The following is a 20,214-nucleotide window of genomic DNA, read 5'->3' on the forward strand; positions in this document are numbered from 1 at the left end:
AGCCGGAACGCAACACAGATGCACCTGGTTGGTTTTAGCCTTAAGTCTTTGCAAAACACCAAACTCTTACAGACCTGCTGTAGTGCTTCATCCAGGCTGAGGGGAGGATGTGCAGGAGGCTCTGGTTCCTCTGAGGCAGAAGTCAACCAGGTCTGGCACTGTTGCAGTGTGTCTTGGAGACTCACATGTCTCTTCAACTCATGGTCCAGACTCTGATATACCTGTAAGATGCAGACAGATAAATTTCAGTGCTATATGTCTGGATGGAGCACTCATACTGACAGTGAAAAAGTATAGTAAACCCTTAAAAAAACAAGGCCAAAAATGATAAGAAAAGACTTTCAATATTGGATTTCATGAAATGTATGGTCCTGAAACTCCTACACATTAATACATCAATTCAATCAAAAAGAAACTGAAGTGAGGACACAATAATTTATACTAACAACAACAACAACACTTTTAAACACAATAACACATAAAACATAAAAGCTATAGGTAAAGACTTGAATCCAGCATACCATGGCCAAACACAAAGACACATTAAATGATAAAACCCGAGCAAGTAGGCACTTATGTAGTGTATTTGACAGGTGTTGAATGTGGAGGCGTCCGTGCCCTCCAGGGGAGAGTGAAACAGCAAGGTCTGATTGACAGTGTTAATATGAGAGTCCAAAAGAGAGAAAGAAGGGGGGCATGTATTGGCAAACTGCCCAGTGTATTTGGCAAAGGCTAGAAGGTTGGCATGGTGGCAAATGGCAGGCAGGATATTAGAGCTGTGTTGTGCTGGGACACAGTTGGCAGCCATCGTAACACTGGAGGCACAGTTGTAGAGAAGCCAGCAGCGTAGTGGTAAAGTGTGGCTGAATCACACAATGCCAGATTGGATGTGCGAGTGCTGGTGGAGGTGGTGTCTTGGGAGGTGAGCTATGATGACAGAGTAGAGGTTGCCAACATGACAGAGTGGGGCTGGATTAGAGGGTTCGCCAGATCTACTGAATAGTGGCGTGTGACCATTTTTGGCTCAGGCATGAAAAAGTGGAGTTGACAGGGGATATGCTGAGATTAATATAGGGAGATTGAGTTAGTGATTTTGGCTGGTGGGGTCTGTCTAAGTATGGCTTCTGTTGAGCTCCATTTTGGCAGTCTTAATTGGTCTTGCCCTCTACACTGGCAGTGAAGGGCTGTCTTGAGAGATGGTTTAAGTGTCAGAATGGGTTAGGATTAAGTGGATGCTTCGGCTGATGGAATATTAACAGCAGTGATATGTAGCGTGCGTGTCTGTGCATGCATGTGTGGTCACATCCACGGATGCACGATTGTGCATGCATATAAGACACCAATATATATGTCTTATGTGTAATAGAAAAAATATAAATAAAAAAGAATGTGTAATGACTATTTAACACACACACTCTTTTCAAATACAGAATACATGTCTTTCTCAGTTCCCCCCCCCCCTCCTGCTGCTGCTTCTCCTCCTCTGTCCCCTCCCTTCTCTTCTTTCCATCTCCTCCTCCTCACTCACTCTCTGCGCAGTGCTACAGATGGCAGAGTAGCTGTCTCTGGTGCCTTGCTGGTGAGCCTGGATCTGCTGTCTCAACCTGCTCTGCACACGGTCACTGCAGCCTTGTACCAGGTGGGCTCCTCGCTCCTTCAGGCCTGCCAAGCGATGCTCAAAGCCCGCAATTTCCTCCATGATGGCCTGTGGGGAACAACTGGTATTAGACAAGCCTGGATGAATGAAATTAAAGGAAGACTTAAAGAAGAAGAGAAGTAGCAGAGGACGGTAGCTTTGTAAATTAGAACTCAGCCTCGATGGTTTTCTAGATTTTGACTGTTTTGGACCATTATTCATTAATTAATATATCATCATTTTCTCCAAATGAATTTTATGTCAATCAAAGCAGGAGAAATTAAATGGAGCATCTTGGACAAGAATCAAGTGAAATTAGACTTTGTCTGCAATAAATATTAACAAGTGCATACACACGTAATAACAGACATAATCCATCATTTTGGATTAAAATGTTACTTACATACCTTTTCCACAAATGTATTGTGTCACACTTTTGATTGAAATAATGAATTACTAAATCTACTAAACTACTACTACTACCACTACTATATTAACAGGAAGTACTTTATGGAGTAACATTATTTCAGTCGGCAGCAGAACTGATACTAATGATTAATGATTTACAACCATACTGTATGATTTAAGTGTCCCATGGTTAAAGAAAGAGCAAAACAGTAACCATAGGATAGAACAGCTTCAGTTAAATCTTCGCCGGTTTTGCAACAACATGCAGTTACACAAACATACATGCCTCCTAAACAAAGCTTTATTGGATGAATTCTCTATAATGACACCAAATCACTTTGATCCTCAAGAAAATTCCAAATATTTCCTCAGCTACTTAGTATTTGTTGAGCTGTCAGATTCAAAGTAGGTGTAAGTGAGTATTTTTGCTCTCTAATTGAGAGTAATTGGCTAATTGCTCAAGCTAAATAACATGCTACAAACTTAGCAAACAACAACAAAAAACAAGTTATGTGATTGGTCACCTTATGCCTTGCCAGCTGCTGAGTGGCTGCCTCCAGGCTGCCAGCCACAGTGGGATCAGGAGTCACCATCCTGCTGGACATCTGGAGCAGCCAGCGCTCCACTTCCTGGAGCTCATTATGGTAAGCTTCCTGTTCCTTCACCTGGCCCTCCAGATTCTCCACATGGGCCTGGACCACATTCACAAAAATGTGAGCACACAAATTATTTTCATTAGAAAAAGTCTATGCAACAAACCATTACGACCACCATGTCCTTTGCAACAATTCATCTGCTCCGTCTGTTGCATCAGTCTTAGCACATGTTCTCACCATGGCAGTATTACAGAGCTCAGTGTAGTCCTTTGTCAGTCTGTTCATTTTGTCTCTGATGGACGGGTAGTGGACAGAGGCCAGCAGAGCATCTCCTTTTTCCACCACTGACCTGATGGATCCATCATGGGACTGAACCATCTGCAGAAGAGCCTGTGGACACAGACAGATGTCAATCTGTAGTATACTTGTATAGAGTGAAGACCATCTTTAGTACAGGTGAGTAAGTTATGACAATTTACAGCCAATGAGTTTTACTACACTATGAACAATTTTCCAAAGCACACCATACACTTTTATCAATATGAAAAAAAACAATGTTATCAGCAGTTGTGTGAAATATATTCAAATTTTTAGCTAATGGGCCCAGACAAGCAAGGACACTCATATGGTCCATAAAGGTAATGATATTCAGTAAAGTCTTCCTGCCATTTAGACCCACCACAGTGCAAAATGACTGAGCACAGCATTAATGCAATACTTTGTAGGTCTTTATACTCATGATTTCAATTGAAACACAGTGAAGCTTGATAGAAAAGTTTAAGAAATTACAAAGTTGCTGATATACCTTATACTTAGCCAGCAGTGCTCTCCGTTGGTACAGTTCAGCCTTGGGCTCCACTGGGGTGGTGAGCAAAGCCCTGGTCTCTACCAGCCACTGGGCCTGAGCTTTGTACCGGTCCTGGAACTCTTTAGCCAGAAGTAACGCCCGCTGTAAAAAGCTGTGCTCCTGCCTCAGCCCACCAGCGAGCTCCTCCAACTGGGCAAGACGAGCTTCTACCTCTCCTCCTAAACTCTCGGCTCCAGCCTCGTTCAGGAAGCCTGCTGCCTGCTCTGCTCGCTCCCTCAGTGATTTCAGGAAGGTGTGACCATGTTGGAGTTCAGACTGGAGAGTCTGGGTGAAAGAGAAAGCAGAGATACAACTCAGCATGGGTGCATTTTACATACCGCTGAGAAAAAAAGAGTAAAAGACTGCTTCTCTGTTTTGTACCAAAATTGTAGCATATGTGCTCTAGGATGAGGAATCCTGCTATCATAGTTTCCATGACTTTGAGGTTATCATTCAAACACAACATTGCTGATTTCTTTGTCCTTCACCTTCAGTGCTGCCCCAGTCACCCTCACCAGCCTGACAGTGTGTTTGAAAGGCTTTGAACCCATCAGGTAGGCTGACACCTGCATTGTGAGATGTGGAGAAGACTTGGAGGTCATGGCGTGGAGAACCCACAGTGAATAATATGAAAGGAGGACCCAATTATAAGGACCCTTAACAGGCAGCCGTAGCTGCAGGGGTTTCCAGGGCAACCACAAACACACACAGACCTCCACTCGATGGGACGCCATCTAGCTTTCATCATCAGTCTATTATTGCTTGGGTAGAGTGGCTTCACTCTGCACCAACCCCAGACCTCCAGCTACTGCTGTTGATAAGATAATATAACAAGACCTGTGTCTGTATGCACACGTCTATGTTTGCTCCTTAATATGAAGCTCTAGGCATGTTCATCTTTCCAATAATAATGATGATGTTCCTGCCTTATCACCTTAATAGAGGACACTCAGTATATCTCAATTTCATACAATTGTATGTGGTTAACAAGTGGGTCTGTGTAATTGCCATTTGCAGTAGTTTAGTTCCATGTGATTCATTATCTCCACTTCATATTGAAACATCTGCCCTCATCTCACAACTGACATTGAGTATCCTTAGCAATTCTAGTGGTTGTCCATATGTTGAATTAAACTTTGTTGTAACTAGTGGTTGTTACTGATTCCAATAACATGCATTTTAGACAATTTGAGCAACCATTCAAACCTTGGAATGGTCTGCAATTTCACATGAAAAAACATTCACAGTTTAATTTAGCATCTAGACCAAGGAACAAATATAGATTCAGTGGTCTTGTCTTAATATAACGTTCACAGTTTAGTCTTACTAATCAGCCACGGATGGTAGGCTGGAAACCATCTTAGTCTCATATCATTGAGTAATGCTAGTACTATTACACAGCAGTAGATATTACAGTCCTGCAAACATTATATATGAGGTCCTGAACACAGTGTGCCCTTTATACTGTATACTGTCTTGTACCATGTCGGCTCCAATTATCCATGTCAAGTGTCTTGTGCATCCGCTGTAAATGATGAGCACTAGCAACTCTGTTTTGTATTCTGCATCACTTCTCAGGCTCCATTATCTACTCCAATACATCAGCTGTGGAGCTGACAACCATGTTCACATATATTATCTACTAACAGAGGTAGGACATTACTAAGGTGATCCTGCAGGCAGTGGGTAGCTCTGCTGTCATTGTCTCTCTACTTAGAATGTACTTTACAATCTTATAATGTTGCACATATTTGTTGTTTCAGTACCATTTGAAGTGCCAAAAACATGTATTATTTCTAAAATTTAAACATGGACCTATTTACCTTTGGAGAGAACCCTGATTGTACACAAGACTGTGCGACCTTGAACATTAAGAAACGCCAGTGAAATTAAAAATCTGGAAGGGGACTGCGATGGGGGTTTAATTAGGAGAATGAGAACCCCTTTTCTTTTTGCATTTTTTTGCATTTTGCTCTGTATACAATTTTTGTAGGAGCCAGTGAGCGGAGGAGGTTTTTATGGTGCACTCTAGGGGAGAAACTATTGTGTGTGATATCTACTGGACAAATCACACAAATCTACCAAAACTGCCACCAATGGGACAAAAGCTGTCTTCTGAAAAATAATGTGTATATCATACAAGAGTACATTATCACAATATTTTCATTTTTAGACCTTGTAATAAAATTATAACACATTTCTAGCTAACAGGGGCCAAAACAAATGTATGACTCATACTTTTACAGTTACAACTCAGTGTTAAATAGGGTCTGAATCCTGAAACTAATGGCCCTTGACACAGCTATTGACTACTGGTCTTGTGTCAATGCATAATTATTGCAGCTCACTGAAAAGCCCTGTAGCTCTCACTACAGGAGAATGAGTAAGTGATGGAGCACTTGTGTGTTATCTGCAATGCTGGAAGGACACATGTGGTGACAGCATGTCTTCAGTCCCTATGCAGAGACAGAGCATCGATCCCAGACAGGGATTACTGCAAAGCCCACACCAGATGATGTATTGTAAATGTCTATGTGTGTGTCTGCAAAAGTGTTTCTGGATGTGTGTGAAGAGAAAGACAAAAGACAAAGACAAAAGAGAAATGAGATGTAGTGATACATGAAGAAAGGCAGAGGGAAAACTGTGTGAAATCACAGAGGATTCGTGGGTTTGAGAGTTTGCTGCAGCTTGTTAGTAAGTACTTTGGAAGGGTTTTGTGATATGAACGGAGTGTTAGAGGAGAGAAGTGTGTGTGTGTGTGTGTGTGATGTGAAGCGGTAAGGGCACTGCATCAATTACAGTGTCTGTGCCAGCAGGCTCCTGACACCGGCGCTTCTTCATCCTCTGCTTCACAGTGGGAGGTCTCTCCCCGCTACCACGCTTCCTCTAAAGCAGCACCCGCTTTGTCTTCATAAAGAGCTGATCGATACAGACACTCATCCAATCCTCTACGCTCTCGATATGAACTGCGCCAAGCAAACGTGGTGATTTTTTTTTTCATTGCAGTCTGTGCATGTTTGAGCAGGGCTACAGGGCTACCAGTGCCCACTTGACAAAAACAGCACACAGAGAAACGCCTACAATTACATTACTACAGTAATTTTCTTTTAGTCTAGAGCACTTTCCAAATGGTATAGGTACATTTTTGCAAGCTTTAGGTATTCATGCATATTTCACTGGCCAAGCATAGTGTGGCTGACAAAGAAATCTGTATACTTGATGTTACTACCAGTTACCATATGTTGCTTGGCAGAAAACAAGATTGCACAAGGACATTTTTGCTGGCTTCAATATTGGACGCATATGACTTTGTGCTAAAATTCTCCACCGCAAACTGAAGTCTTGCTAACTCATCAATTTGCCATGGTAATACCCTACGTCTGTGCTGATTTATTGCAACCTGTTCAGGGAGGTGTATCAAGCACTGCACTACAGCTTGAATCCAAATGTCTCACTGAAAAACTGAGGCTCAGATGCGTGAGTGTGAAATTTAAAACATCTAACCACACAATACAGATTAAAGTAACTAGATAAATACCTCTAGCTTTTTCATCTTCTTCTCCATGGCGGCCCGGTCCAGAGCTTCAGAACTATCTGTTAATGCTGTGAAGCATTTCTCAGTGGAGCTGAGCCAGTCAGTGAAGGACATGCAAAGATTCTCAGCCTCTTTGATGCTCTTCAGCTCCTCCTGTAGCTGCTTGATGGTGTCCTGAAAAATCAATGGATGAGAGGATAGGAGGAAAGTTTAACAAATACAGTATTTTTTTCAGAATAATACCAATACAAACATTTTATATAACTGTACATTGCTGACAGAAATTGCTGAAATATTATTATTTTTTTCCAAAACCCTAAAAATCTTTAAGCACATAATCTGACACTAAAACTCACTTTTACTGACTTACATATATTTGGGGAAGTTTTGGATACGTGATCATATTGGCAGTAGACCACATGACTCGATATCGCCAATATATCTGATATATCTATTAGAATGAGCATAAAGGTGAATAACCTCACTTCAATAACTGCTGCTAAGACTTAGACTGTATTTGGTCTGGGGAAAATTCAGGAAACATGGTCTGTTTCTCTTTCTTTTAAGCTGTGAGATGTACCTCAGCAGTGTTACCTTGGCCACCAAGGACTAAAAACTCTCTGATCAACCATCAAAATAGAAAATATCCGTTTCCCCGCTCTTCATTCATCTGCAGAATGTCAATAGCTTCACTACAAGGTGGAGAGGTTTTATGTTTTTGACGCGTTATCCACTTGACTGCGATTTTGAGTCAATAACACCATGAGGATGGAGAGGGTTTCTTGTAGGCTTGACACATTATTCACTCAGCTTGCAAATCCTGTGGTGAGAAGCTCCAATTAGCTGATAGTGCTGAGTGCACACCTTTTCTGACTAGACAGAGGTAACAGCTTCCCACCTCAAGCCCATATGTCCCCCACTTCACACAGTATAATTACAGGCATCCATGATATGAGAGGGATATTTTCTGCATACATATGCATTGGCATGACTGCGAGTATATGCATGCTTGAGTCAATTTTGAGAGGGGAGGGAAGGGGTGTGGGTATAACAGAGACAAAGAAATTAAGCAAGGAGGAGAGGGGGCTATGCACACACACTAACTCAGATGTGTTACTGAAGGTGTAAAATCAATGTAGTGCAGGCAGAGCTTTTCTACTCCTGGTGCTGGGTGTGAGATTGCCTTCTGTAGCGTTTAATTACAGCCTTAGCCCCAGACCAGAGGAGCCCCATTGATTTTCCTTTAGTCCCCCCCAGAGGAGCAGACAAATAGAGAGGCTGGCTGTGAGTATACAGAGCAACACGGGCTGGGCTCAGAGGCATAACTCTTAAAGCTACTTCAATGAGGTGTTGCAGAGACTAAGTCCAAATTCTCACTGGAGCAAATTCCATGGTGAGAGAGCATAATCATGTGTGAGAAGCCCACTGTGGGCATGGAGCCCAATGTCGATGCACACCATTTCACATTTTCTTTATGTATCATTGAGACACAAAAGGGGTTTAACCGACATCCAGCCCATTAAGGCCTTACGTTTTTGATTAACTCAATTTGACAGGAAGATATTTTCTAGCTTTTTATCCATTAATAAAGGTATAATAGAAAATAGCATTGTTCAGCATAGATACTATAAGAGTATATCATGTTTCCTGAATTTTCCCCTGACGAAATACAGAAAAGGGATTTCTACAAGCTGTGTTCAAGAAATCACATAATTACATTTACATTGGTAAGTACTTTCCATCAGCATAACTTCAATTTCATTTCTAAACAGTAAAAGAAGAACTAGGCTGTTACATCAGAAGAGGTGGCTGAACAGACAATGAGAAGACTGTTATCTACAGAAACTCAAACGTCTAACGAAAAAGATGTCTGTGGTCATGTCTGGCTAAATCGTGTCATAGTCAAATGATCTCTGAAAATGCAGCATCCAGGAATCAGGAACAACAATAGCAACAGAAACATCAGGAACAGTTGTTGACACCAGTAGATAGTATGCACTGAAAATGTCACCCAGTTTCTTGCAGAATGCCATTTTAACTTGCTGTAAGGCAATTTACTTTTTGGTCTGTACCTCTCTATTGTCAAGTGCTTTAACAGATAAAGTAGATCTTCCTCACACATGAACATTCAAGAAGTTTATCTACATACAAATTTGGATCTTCCTCTAAACCAGGGGTGTCAAACTCAATCAAAGAAGGGGCCAAAATTTAAAATACAGTCTAAGTCGCGAGCCAAACGGGCTCAACATTTATTGAAGATGAAGTGACTATTTTATTTTATTATAGTATATAATATAATAATATATATTTTATTCAGAAATATGAATTTAAACAGCCAAGCTTCAACAACTTTTCCTCAATAAAATAAATAAAATTTTAAATTTTAAATTTTTTTCTTTTTTGTACTATCCTGATGTTTTGTCTCATAGTGCCGTCTTATATTTATATTCTTTAATTACGGCCACATTAGCTCCACAAACACATGGGTTTACCTCCGATATCGACAAAAAGGTAAAACTCTGTTGTGAAAGCCCCTGTGTTCAAAGTCCATTTTTCCTTTAGCCATTTATTTTGGGGGCTAGCTGAAGTGTCGCTATAAAGGCGCTGATCGATGCATTGATCCGCTGATCGGGGTGTCATTATACCTGCTGTACGGGTCCTGACTAGCGCGGCAGCTGTTCAATGCACTGTGGGATTTGTAGTATGAGAGGTGGGAGTGCTATTTACCGACAGTCCATTGTTAATAGTCACATGAAATTATCTTGCGGGCCGTATATAACTGTATTGCGGGCCGGATGTGGCCCGCGGGCCTTGAGTTTGACATGTCTTCTCTAAACCAACACACATATGAAGAGATTCATAAAAAAAACATGATATCTATTTTCTCTAAATAAGAAAGGCTTTGCTGACAAAATAGTTGAGATATGGTAAATGTATCATTGAACAGCAGACTGTAAAGAGTACCTAACCTGTATATTGAGCAGCAGGGAATGGTAGCGGGCAGTGAGCTGGGTGGCAGTGACGCTGACACGACTACTGATGTAGGTTTCCTCCAGAACCTGCTGGGCCAGAGAGGAGAGGCCATCGACCTCCCCCTGCCGTGCAAGCACAGCTTCAAGACAACCCTATTCAGATGGGACACAGAGAAATGTATAATTAGCATCATTGTAGTTAAATATGGTCAAAAACATTAATAATTTAATTGTAAATTCTGTAATAATTAGAAAACAAGAAAATAGCATATCACTTCTCAAACAAGATATGAAGCCAAAGGGTCTGTGTATGTGCGTATGTGTGATGCCTCATAACTTTCACTTTGAAAGGAAAAATCTTATTTTTGGCTTGGATATTGTTTTGAATGTGTTTTGCGTGAGTAAATTGGTGCACTGTTTCCGGGAACTGACTTGATGTGACAGTCAAAGGAGAAATCACAAGGATAGACAGCACAAGGATTTCTGGTGGGATTTATTTAAAGTTATTTCAAAAGATTCATTAGGACCTAAAACAAGTATTGAGAAAAGCTGGGCTGCCCATTATCCTTCTTATTGTCCACTATATTGACGTTTAAATCACTGACATTTGTACAAAATAATAAGAGCCCTGACCTGGAGCTTCTTCAGCTGAGTCTCCTTGGTGGCTCTGTCTGACCTCCGATGACGTCTGATGATTGCCACCCTCTCCATCCCCTCAAGCCACTGGGCCAGGCTCAGGAACCTTTGGCCCATTTGCTTCAGCCTGGTCAGTGTGGAGCTCAGCTGGGTCTGTGTCTCCTCCAGACGGCCCTGGTAGGCCCCCCACTCTCGCTGAGCAGTGTCAAGAGCTCGGTCCTCGATCTGAGGTATACCCCAGGGGATTACTCTCTCTCTGCTAGTCAGCACAGAGGAGAGCAAAGACTGGCCATTTGAGCAGTGTTCTTGCAGGAGCTACAAGGGAATTAAAAGGATGAGAGCAAAGAAGCAGTGTCATTGAAGATTTCAAAGCCCAGGGTGTCCAAGGCCTGGATTCTGGTTTAGCCTAGAGTACATATTAATACCAGGAAATAATCATGACAATCACAATGTGCACAACTCTCCACTGTTTTAATACCTGCAGCTGTTGCAGTGTTTTCTCTAATGTATCCACATTTCCCTCTGGGTGGGACAATGAGGCCAGAGTGGCCTGTTCTTGCTCCAGCCAGTCCTCAAACACATGTAGCCCCCTCTGATATTCCTGATGGACCAGCACCAGCCCTTTAGCCTTACTGACTGCATTCTGTAAAACAACAGGTTTGAGACATTACAGGACAGAAAAAAGGAGTTATGTTATCAATAAGGTCTTTTGGTCATTTTGACGATTTAGTATGGACATAGCTTTATGGACAATTGCATTTCAAAAGCAAGATGACATGGTGTTTTGACAAAATACAACTGCCTAACTCCAATTGTTTGAAAATGAAGAGAATGTGCCAATATAAGATGTGAGCAGCAAAAATGTTGGTTATGCTCTCTGAAGCTTATAAACAAAAGAAATATGTGCATTGAATTTTAAATGATTATTAGAGAAGTAACTAAAATGTTCAACACTGAGTCCATGCTCTGCGATAATTTGTGGAATTATAATTGAGATTTATGAAACAATATGAAGCAGGTGTTCTGAGAAATATTGTCAAAACAATCATTTATTATTCACATGCCTGCAGAGGAAAAAAAATATCCATATGTTGTTTATACTATAAGTACCTTAGCCTTTTCTTTGAGGGTGCTGTATCTGCACTGAAGCTGCTGCACCTCCTGCTGGGTAGTGTAGTGTTCAGCCATATTGGACCCCTTTGTGGCAATGGTCTCCAGAGGGCTGCTGTGACTCAGTACTTCTTCATATAGAAGCTGGAATGAGATAAGAACACATGCACACACTCAGTGTAGAACACCGATGTCCACTATGAGGCTCTGGGGTATAAATGAGTGGAAGTGCATAAGTCTAAAGTAAGGTATTCCATAAAAAAGTTAATATTCAAAACATTTACCAGATATAATCTGGCTTTTTAAGGCCATAATTAGCGCGATATGATACCTTGGTCTTTCCCAGGTTAGCGGTCTTGTCTCTCATCTCAGAGTACTGTCTGTCTGAGCAGCTAAGTGTCTCTTCGACCCGGTCCATCCACAGCACAAACTGACCCACGTCCTCCTGATAGCTGGTCCATTGTGACAAAGCACCCTCCAGCTGACTGTTACATAAACATAACAATGTTAACACACAAGGAGCAACTATAACACAAAAGCACACATATGCAACATACACATGCATTTAAATCTAATTATCCCCATAACCTTTAAACCAACTGAAATCCATCAAGTGAAACTGGACAGTTCCCAGTCCAATTTATCAACTAACTGACAGATTGATTGGTTCATGATCACAACCTTTTACACTGAATAGAGGCAGAGAGCAAGTAGTCCCATGAGTCTTTGAGGTCCTGGATCTGTTTGCGAATCACTGGGACCCCCTCGGCTGAAGTGTTCCTCTGGACTGCTTCTCCCCGCGTCAAAAGCATCTTTAGCTGGATCTCCCTTTCCTGACGAGCAGCCAGTAAGGCCTACAGACGAAGGTGAACAAACAGAAATTAGAACAGAAATGATGTCAGCATGACACACGTGTTGAGGAAATGTATTGCTGGGGAAACCGATAGCCCAATATCTGAAAATTGTGTATTGCTTTATGGCATCCCACTCCTTTCCTGTCCCTCCTTACTTCCAACTGTAGCATCCGATCCTCTAACACGCTCTTGTCAGTGGTGGTGGAGATGCAGGTGTTGAGGACCCTCTGAGCTTCACACACCCAGTCCTGGAGCTCTTTAAGGCCCTGAGAGAAGAGGCGGTGTTCCCCTACAATGCGTTCAATCCTGGAGGCTTTGTCCTTTGGAGATCAGCACAGAATTGTAAACACACACCTCAGTTTTGAGAAATAGGATAGTACTGAGTAGAAAATTAAAAACAATTATTTCCGGTGCACATCAAAAGTGTCTTCATATATTTCTGTTTGTATTTGAAATTACAGTCTTGTTTTTCCTCACAGATATCTCCAGAGACTTTCCCACCCACATATTGCAGCACAAACACAATGTATTTCATGTGCAGTCATCTCTTGTACATCTTTAACATCTGTGTAACTGAAGAATGGAGACAGGCAGAGCTACAATAACGATCTACAAGTGGCAATTTTAAATGATTCCACTCTTGTTTCCATGTCTGGCAGGGAAGAAGACCTAAAAATAGCACTCCACTAGCTAGTCGGCAAGAAAATAAATCTCATTCATCATTGTTGGGGCAATCTCATCGTCCTGAGGTAAGAGAATTACACTTTGCGGTCAGTGTAATGCTTGGCTCTACGCTGTATTAAATTAATTATAACAGTGTGACCAATCTAATGAGAGTTTCAAAAAGGTCAGAATCTCAAACACAGACACCTTTCAGCTATGGCATTTTAGAAGTGCTTTAGTGGATAAAAGGTAAGCTCCACAGCCTTGGCCTTTTTTATGTTGATGAAGCTGCAACTGCAAAGACCTTTTGGAGGTGAAAGATTGATTATTGTGTTCAGGTATCGTACTATAGATATTGAGGTTGTCTGGGGGTGCAATATTTCTGCTCAAGGTAAGCTGATTACAGCAACAAAGACGATGGTGTACAGCTGGGGAATAGTGCATGACACAGCAAATACCAGAACAACAGTAAACGACATGGCTGGAAGGAAGACTCCATAGATTTGAGCTCAAACAGTACATGAATCAAGCAAGAGACATTTCAGCATGCTGCAGCATTTCTCAGGCAGTGGCACAGAAACGGTAAGGGGGCAAGAAAGGGTGGGACAGGATAAAAGGGCGGGAGCAGTATTACCTTTATTAAGTTGCTGAGGGCTAGGTACTGTGCTGATAGCTGGGATACACGGTGGACGAAGCCCTTGCCGGCTGCTTGTCCCTCCCAGAGGCGATGAGCTCTTTCCCTAAGCCTGCCCAGCTCTGCCTCCCGACTGGCCATCTCCTCCAGTACACACTGGGCCAGTAAGTATGGAAATGGAAATGGAGAAATAAAATAGAGGGAGCAAGATGATGTGGGCAAGCACAGTTGGGAGGGCAAGGTTAAAAGTGACAGAAGAAATGGATGTGGAGAGGTTTTGTGTAAGCGCCATAATATTTTGAGTCAAGGGGCAAATGAAAAAACAAAAATATGGAAGTGAAGACAGATAAGGGAGGTGTGAGAGGCACAGAGGAGGGATACAAGGTTGGGTTAACATGTCACAAGAACAGACATAATACATGGATAAAGACAGGGGAAAAGACATGATAAAAAACAGCATCAGCAGTATTTCTCTTGATGTTCGTTTTTTAATACGGTTATTCAGTTAGACACCACAGCACAGAACAGGGAGAGGAGACAAGCCTGATAAAATACTGCAAAGGTGGGGGCTGTATATATGTGAAAAGGTAAAGAGGATTTTGCCAGCACAGGTTCAGACACTAAAGCCTGCATGTATTGTATTGTACTTGAGGTGCTGGGGGAAGAAATGTAATTGCTTGCAGGGCCAGACAAAAGGCAAAGAGTGGAAGTGCTACAGTGGGCGACAGAGTAAATACAAAAATAGCAACAACGATAAGAACAGAGCTTTGAGATGGGCTTGATTTTTTTTTTTTCTCTTTTGTCAGTTTTATCTTTTTAACGCTCCGTGCCTCTCTTCCTTTTTTGTCTCTGCCAGACATGGCAGAGGCTGTTATCGCATCCTGAAAAGGGCCTTTTAGCCACGCAACGCTTCAGCTGTGACAGAGGGAGAATTAATTAGATTTCTGGACTTTTCCTCTGACTATTGTGTCAAGACGCTGCTCTATTTTGATCCAGTGGTGCTTGACAAATGTAATTAGGTCCTTCTCTTTTCCCAGCTGATTTGAGATTGTACTTTAGGGAAGCACACAGTATCTGATGGAGCGCTACAACTATTTAGTATTCTTGGAAAATCTACTTAATATTTAATTTATGGTGTAATGACAGGGTTTACTTGAGTGAAGAGAGTAAATGAGAGAACATCAGTGATAGAAGCTGAGAAGAGAGCCGTAAAAGGCACTCTCAATATGACTGCAGTTTAACAGAGAAGAGATCTACAGTGTGGATTACAATGCTGATGTATTGCAAAACGCATTAATTAAGGAGTGGCTATAACACACTGTAAAAACTAGGAGACAGATCCATGAATAACCACAGTAATTATAGGAGTAACATAATTCTAAGAGAGCTGTGATGTTCAGTTGAGGAATACTGTGAAGAGTCTGAAATCCGCTGGTGTAAGAACCCCAGGCAGAGTAGAGTCAGGTGTAACTGTGTAAGGAGCATGACTTTCGGCTCCACAATACCTGTAATTTGCTGAGCTCTTGTTTCTTGGCTGGGAGGTCGTGTAGCCGAGCACTGCCCTCCTGCACTCTGACCTCTGTGCTGTTCAGCCAGTCCTGCAGAGGCTCAGCACTGGCCTCAAACTCCGTCATCTGAGACTGCAGGCTCTGGAAATGTGACACTTAACTTGTAAAATACAACAAGAGAGGTCCTCATATTAACTGAATCTTTATAAACTGATGCAACTCAGTTTGTTACATGCATTATTATATTATTTATTCATTATACTCTGGCGCTCACAGCTAAGATGCATATCAAATCCATGTCAATAATTCTATGTGCACACCCCCTGAAGTACTTTGTACTCTAAATAAATCATATTAAATCTAATCAGTCCTTTTGCTATAAAACATTTTATATCAACAGTGCTAATAAAGCAGTGGAAAACAGAGGAACGGACACAAACATGGACACACTGTACACAAATGCATTTAAATATCCAGATCACACAGTTAACCTTTATGTAATCATATAGTCCCTCTGACAGCCAGATTTTGTTATTCAGAGGAGCCCTTTGCCAAGAAAGCAGCATCCAAACAAAAGCAAATGTTAGCCAACCTTGAGTACATCCTCCCTCATCTGCAGGTTATTCATCAGGCTCTTCCAGTCTTCTCTGGCGTTTGCCACCTTGGCCTTGATTCCCTCCACCCTGTCTTTGGACACCACAGCCATCAGCAGCTCCCCACTGGCTCCTACTGTACTCAGCCTGGCCTGGCCATGCTCCCTGTCACTCAAGAACTCCTGTGGGGATACAAAGACAAAGACAAAGAAACTGTGACTACCTAACACAGAGACACACACAAAGGGAAGAGGGTGTGAAAGTTACACGAGGACAAAAAAGAAATGGACTGAATGACAACTTCTTTTTGTCTTCCACTCGTGATGTAATGGCTGATGTGTGACTGAAATCAATACGGCCATTCTCTACATGGCCGGCAGATTTTTTTTCAGTGTCCCAGAATCTCACTGTCAAAAGCAGTAATTATACCGAGCCATTACTAATTCCATATGCGTGGGCAGAAGAAGGTGCCTGACCCAGGGAGACAGTCACAGATAAGGAAAGTCAGTGAGCCTGAAATGTGTTGGTTTTTACACAGCTCCTCCATACTCACCCACAGAAAATGTACACACACACACACACACACACTCACCCCTCCCTCAGAGCCGAGCTGATGACAGTAGCGCAGCAGGGACCACTCCACCATCTGTGCAGTCAGCACATCACTTACACACACTACAGCTTCAGCCTCACACACACACACACACATTTAGTACAGTACAGCCACACATGAGCATAGAAAGTCTGTGTTTTTCTCTCTCACTTCATATCTGTGTCTCTTCATTTTCCCGCTCTCTTCTCTGTTCATTCACTGTCTTTTTCACACTTGCTACCATTCTCCCCCTGCCAATGTAACTGTATACCACCAATTAAGCGTGACACAATGGATGCCCCCGCCCCTCCCATGCTGGCCCTCCTGGAGGTTAGCCATGTGGAAACATTGTTCCACATTCCTCACCAAGTCAATAATAAATAAAACATGACCGCCTCTGTATTAGTCTCTCCTTCACTTATACATACTCTATGATATTCCCTCTCATCCTCAAAGCTATACTAGAAACTTCTGAATGAGCCCACACAAAAACTCCTGCACAGCACTTCCCCTATTTGACATCCTTTCGGATATAGATCTCCTCCAATAACCCATTGTTCTTTTCATACTCTGAACTGACACCTTTGATTAATTAACTTGAGTTCCACATGTATCCTGTAATGAATAAAATCCTTAAGTGTTCAGTCAAATCAAGCTCCCAGCTAGTGTAGAATCACTCTTGCAGATCAGCTCAAAACAATAATACTAATTCCTTGGTGGTAATGTAGGGGTGGATGTTTGTCTAAGAAGTAATTAACTGTCTGGTGAAAGGATGTGGGGATGTCTACCTTGAGTGACTAGCACTCGACTCTTAGCCAGAGCCCTGTGGTGCTCTACAGAGGTTGCCATACTGTTACACCTTCTTCTCAGAGAAAGACACAGAAGCTTTTGAGAAACAGAGACTCAGATATTTTAAAGAGAATGGCACAGAGACCCTGCTGTGGAGCTTTCTCTCATCCCTCTTGGCTATGTGCCCACTTTCAGCTTATCCAGCCTATGGCAGGTCCCACCACTCCCACAAGCCCACCAGAAGACACTCAACAGTGGGTATGTCAATACAGACATCCCCTTGAGCAATTTCCCATTCAAAGAGGATTGATTCTTCAACTATTACATCATTTCACTTTCAGCAATCTTTGCTTAGCCAGCCAAATCCATGCAAAGAAATGCAAGTGTGGATTTAGAGTGGATCCAAACCTATGAGGATTTAAAGCCTCTCAAGCAGCTGTGGCAGCCCAAACATGGAGGAACACAAAAACACTTTTATGACAAAATTGCTGATTTCATTCCCTCAACAGGCAGAATGATTTAAGTAAGTGAATAAATAACACTCCCTTAACTCCACTATCAACAGCTACTTGCTCTGAAATCATTACCGCTTCACTGGAGCTAGTTAATGGCCAACAGTGTGTGACTACTGTATATGGAGACTCTGGGTGGCAGTCCTCAGACATGACTGTATGAATGAGAATTATTATCTATCCTGCAACCAAAGCAAGTTATTAAAAATGTAGACCTTTCTCAAAAGGCGGGATTAAAGTAATATTCAGTGACAATCAAATAAATATCAAGTCTACTACTTTCTATCCCTGAATAATATAACAAAATGTTATTCAATCTGTATATTTGCTGTTCTGTGTCATGTAGGTCTGTCTTGGGAAAACTCTCTGGTTCACAGGAGGTAATGCGCTTTATATTTCCAGTAGCAATAAACAGAATTAAAACTGGGTAAGAGCAGCGAAAGCCAAAAGACAGAACAAACGTGATATTTCCAAGATATAAGCAATGTGCAGTGTCATAGTAAGGACTGTACCGTTTTTCATAATTCCACAATTTCCAGTGTTTCAAGAACAGGTGTCCTGTAAATAAGAGCTGAGACAAAGATATCTCTTACTTGGATCCTCTGCAGGGCCGTGGAGGCCTCAGCAACACTCTGTGGCACATCAAAGCATTTGGCGGTGCTGATTTTGGCGTTGACCAACCACTGCTGGAAGTCTCTCAGGGCCGCACGGAACCTCTGCTCCAACAAGCGCTCCTTGTTTTGACACTCCCTGGATGCACGGAGACTGAGACTGGGGGACAAGAAAGACATCCACTTGAAATCCACTTTGAGAAATGAACAAAGAAAGAAAGAGGTTCCAGCCAGAGGAAGTGTTTGCTGTCTGCTGCCCATGTGCTCATCAAAACAAAGAGGATTCATGTGCAGATGCTCAGATACTGTATATATTGTCCCAACATTATGGAGGAGGAGGAGGAGGAGGCAGAGAAAGAGAAGCCTGGGAGATGAGGAGGAGTGAGAAACGGGCAGGTGGAGAAATGGCAAAGTGGGTGAAGTGGAAGGAATGAGCATTGGGGCAAAGAGGGAGAGTGGGGGATGGTGGTAAGGGGTACTGCGTAGGAGGGGGTTGAGAGGCAACATATGAGTGGGGCGAGAGTTCACAGGGGTGACAAGATGGAGAGAACGAGGGATGACAGATTGATGCTGTAAGGAAAAGGGTGAGATGTGGGGATATGGCAGTGACACAATATGTGAGAGAGTTACAGTGATGGGTGACGATATACTAAAGGTATACTGTGGCATCTTAGTGAGTTGTATTTTTTCACAAAGAACTTATCACATGCTGAGACTTTTGTCTGTCGTTTAATTATCCTTAAACATTCATAGCTGGAACCATGGAGTACAGTAACAATACAGACTGATCGTAACAAGTATCTGAAGCATAGCAAATTACATTTTTAGTATATAAAAGGATTTCAACAGACACGTTGAATAAAACAGTCCCTCTTGAAGTTAGAGCTAAGATTTCTAAGGTAAAGACAGGAAGGAAGAAAGATCATATGCCATAATACTGGAAGTCATATTTTAAGGGCAATAGTGAGTACAGCCCTTTCGGCACACTATGGATGATTGTGTGAAACCTGGAAATAAGTGTGTGACAACACTTGTTTATGTTTAATTCCAATGATTTTAAAATTCTCACTATCTACAATATCTGCACATGGCAGCTACACTAAGGTTAACATTACGGAAAAATTGAGGTAACACTGGCACGCATGAATTGCAGGTCGGTGATGGGACACAAAATCCTGTCTCCTGTATAAAAGTCAAAAGCGTTAGATGCCAACCCACCACATTGACCTCCACACTCATTCATTTCACCTCACTACTTACTGTGTATGAAACACTATCCCAGCACTGATGTAATATCTAAGGATACAGGCTGGTCACACATAATGTATAAATTCCATGATATCACATGACACAACTAGTAAAATTACTTTCTTCATACTTCAGACAAAAAGGAACATTAAATACAAACAACATTTGCAGTTAATAACATGCAACATGCATAAAGTGCATCCAGATATGATAAAAACAAGGAAGATGCAGGACAACAAAGGGAAAAAGCTACTGAGTTTCATACATTTTGGGGAATGGGTGAAGGTTAAAGGGGGGAGAATGGAGGAAGGGATAGAGAGAACAATGGGGAAACAACATGTGCAGGTGTTTAAGAAAGAGGTTCTGTCCAAGGGGAGGCATGAATAAACAAGGCAAAAATCACACACAACCTTCCACCAACGCATACACAAACACCCTTGAGTTTTAATGATGCGATAAGGGCATGAAAG

General features: G+C 42.0%; 1 protein-coding gene across 1 annotated transcript in view; it reads right to left on the reverse strand.

The window, feature by feature from the left end:
• Nucleotides 1-20,214, reverse strand: part of syne1a (spectrin repeat containing, nuclear envelope 1a) — a 115,650-nt gene that overhangs the window by 50,286 nt on the left and 45,150 nt on the right. The window contains exons 57-73 of the mRNA XM_070848803.1: nucleotides 18,479-18,656; nucleotides 15,992-16,174; nucleotides 15,397-15,540; nucleotides 13,892-14,047; nucleotides 12,750-12,914; nucleotides 12,422-12,594; nucleotides 12,072-12,225; nucleotides 11,741-11,884; nucleotides 11,109-11,273; nucleotides 10,628-10,945; nucleotides 9,992-10,147; nucleotides 7,026-7,196; nucleotides 3,446-3,772; nucleotides 2,878-3,030; nucleotides 2,569-2,736; nucleotides 1,529-1,705; nucleotides 75-221 (exon numbers count right to left, since the gene is read on the reverse strand). Coding sequence (XP_070704904.1) covers nucleotides 75-221; nucleotides 1,529-1,705; nucleotides 2,569-2,736; nucleotides 2,878-3,030; nucleotides 3,446-3,772; nucleotides 7,026-7,196; nucleotides 9,992-10,147; nucleotides 10,628-10,945; nucleotides 11,109-11,273; nucleotides 11,741-11,884; nucleotides 12,072-12,225; nucleotides 12,422-12,594; nucleotides 12,750-12,914; nucleotides 13,892-14,047; nucleotides 15,397-15,540; nucleotides 15,992-16,174; nucleotides 18,479-18,656 — 3,079 coding nt within the window. The remainder of the gene's footprint in view (nucleotides 1-74; nucleotides 222-1,528; nucleotides 1,706-2,568; nucleotides 2,737-2,877; nucleotides 3,031-3,445; nucleotides 3,773-7,025; nucleotides 7,197-9,991; nucleotides 10,148-10,627; nucleotides 10,946-11,108; nucleotides 11,274-11,740; nucleotides 11,885-12,071; nucleotides 12,226-12,421; nucleotides 12,595-12,749; nucleotides 12,915-13,891; nucleotides 14,048-15,396; nucleotides 15,541-15,991; nucleotides 16,175-18,478; nucleotides 18,657-20,214) is intronic.

This window comes from Pempheris klunzingeri, chromosome 18 (genome assembly GCF_042242105.1).
Source record: "Pempheris klunzingeri isolate RE-2024b chromosome 18, fPemKlu1.hap1, whole genome shotgun sequence".
Lineage (NCBI taxonomy): Eukaryota > Metazoa > Chordata > Actinopteri > Acropomatiformes > Pempheridae > Pempheris > Pempheris klunzingeri.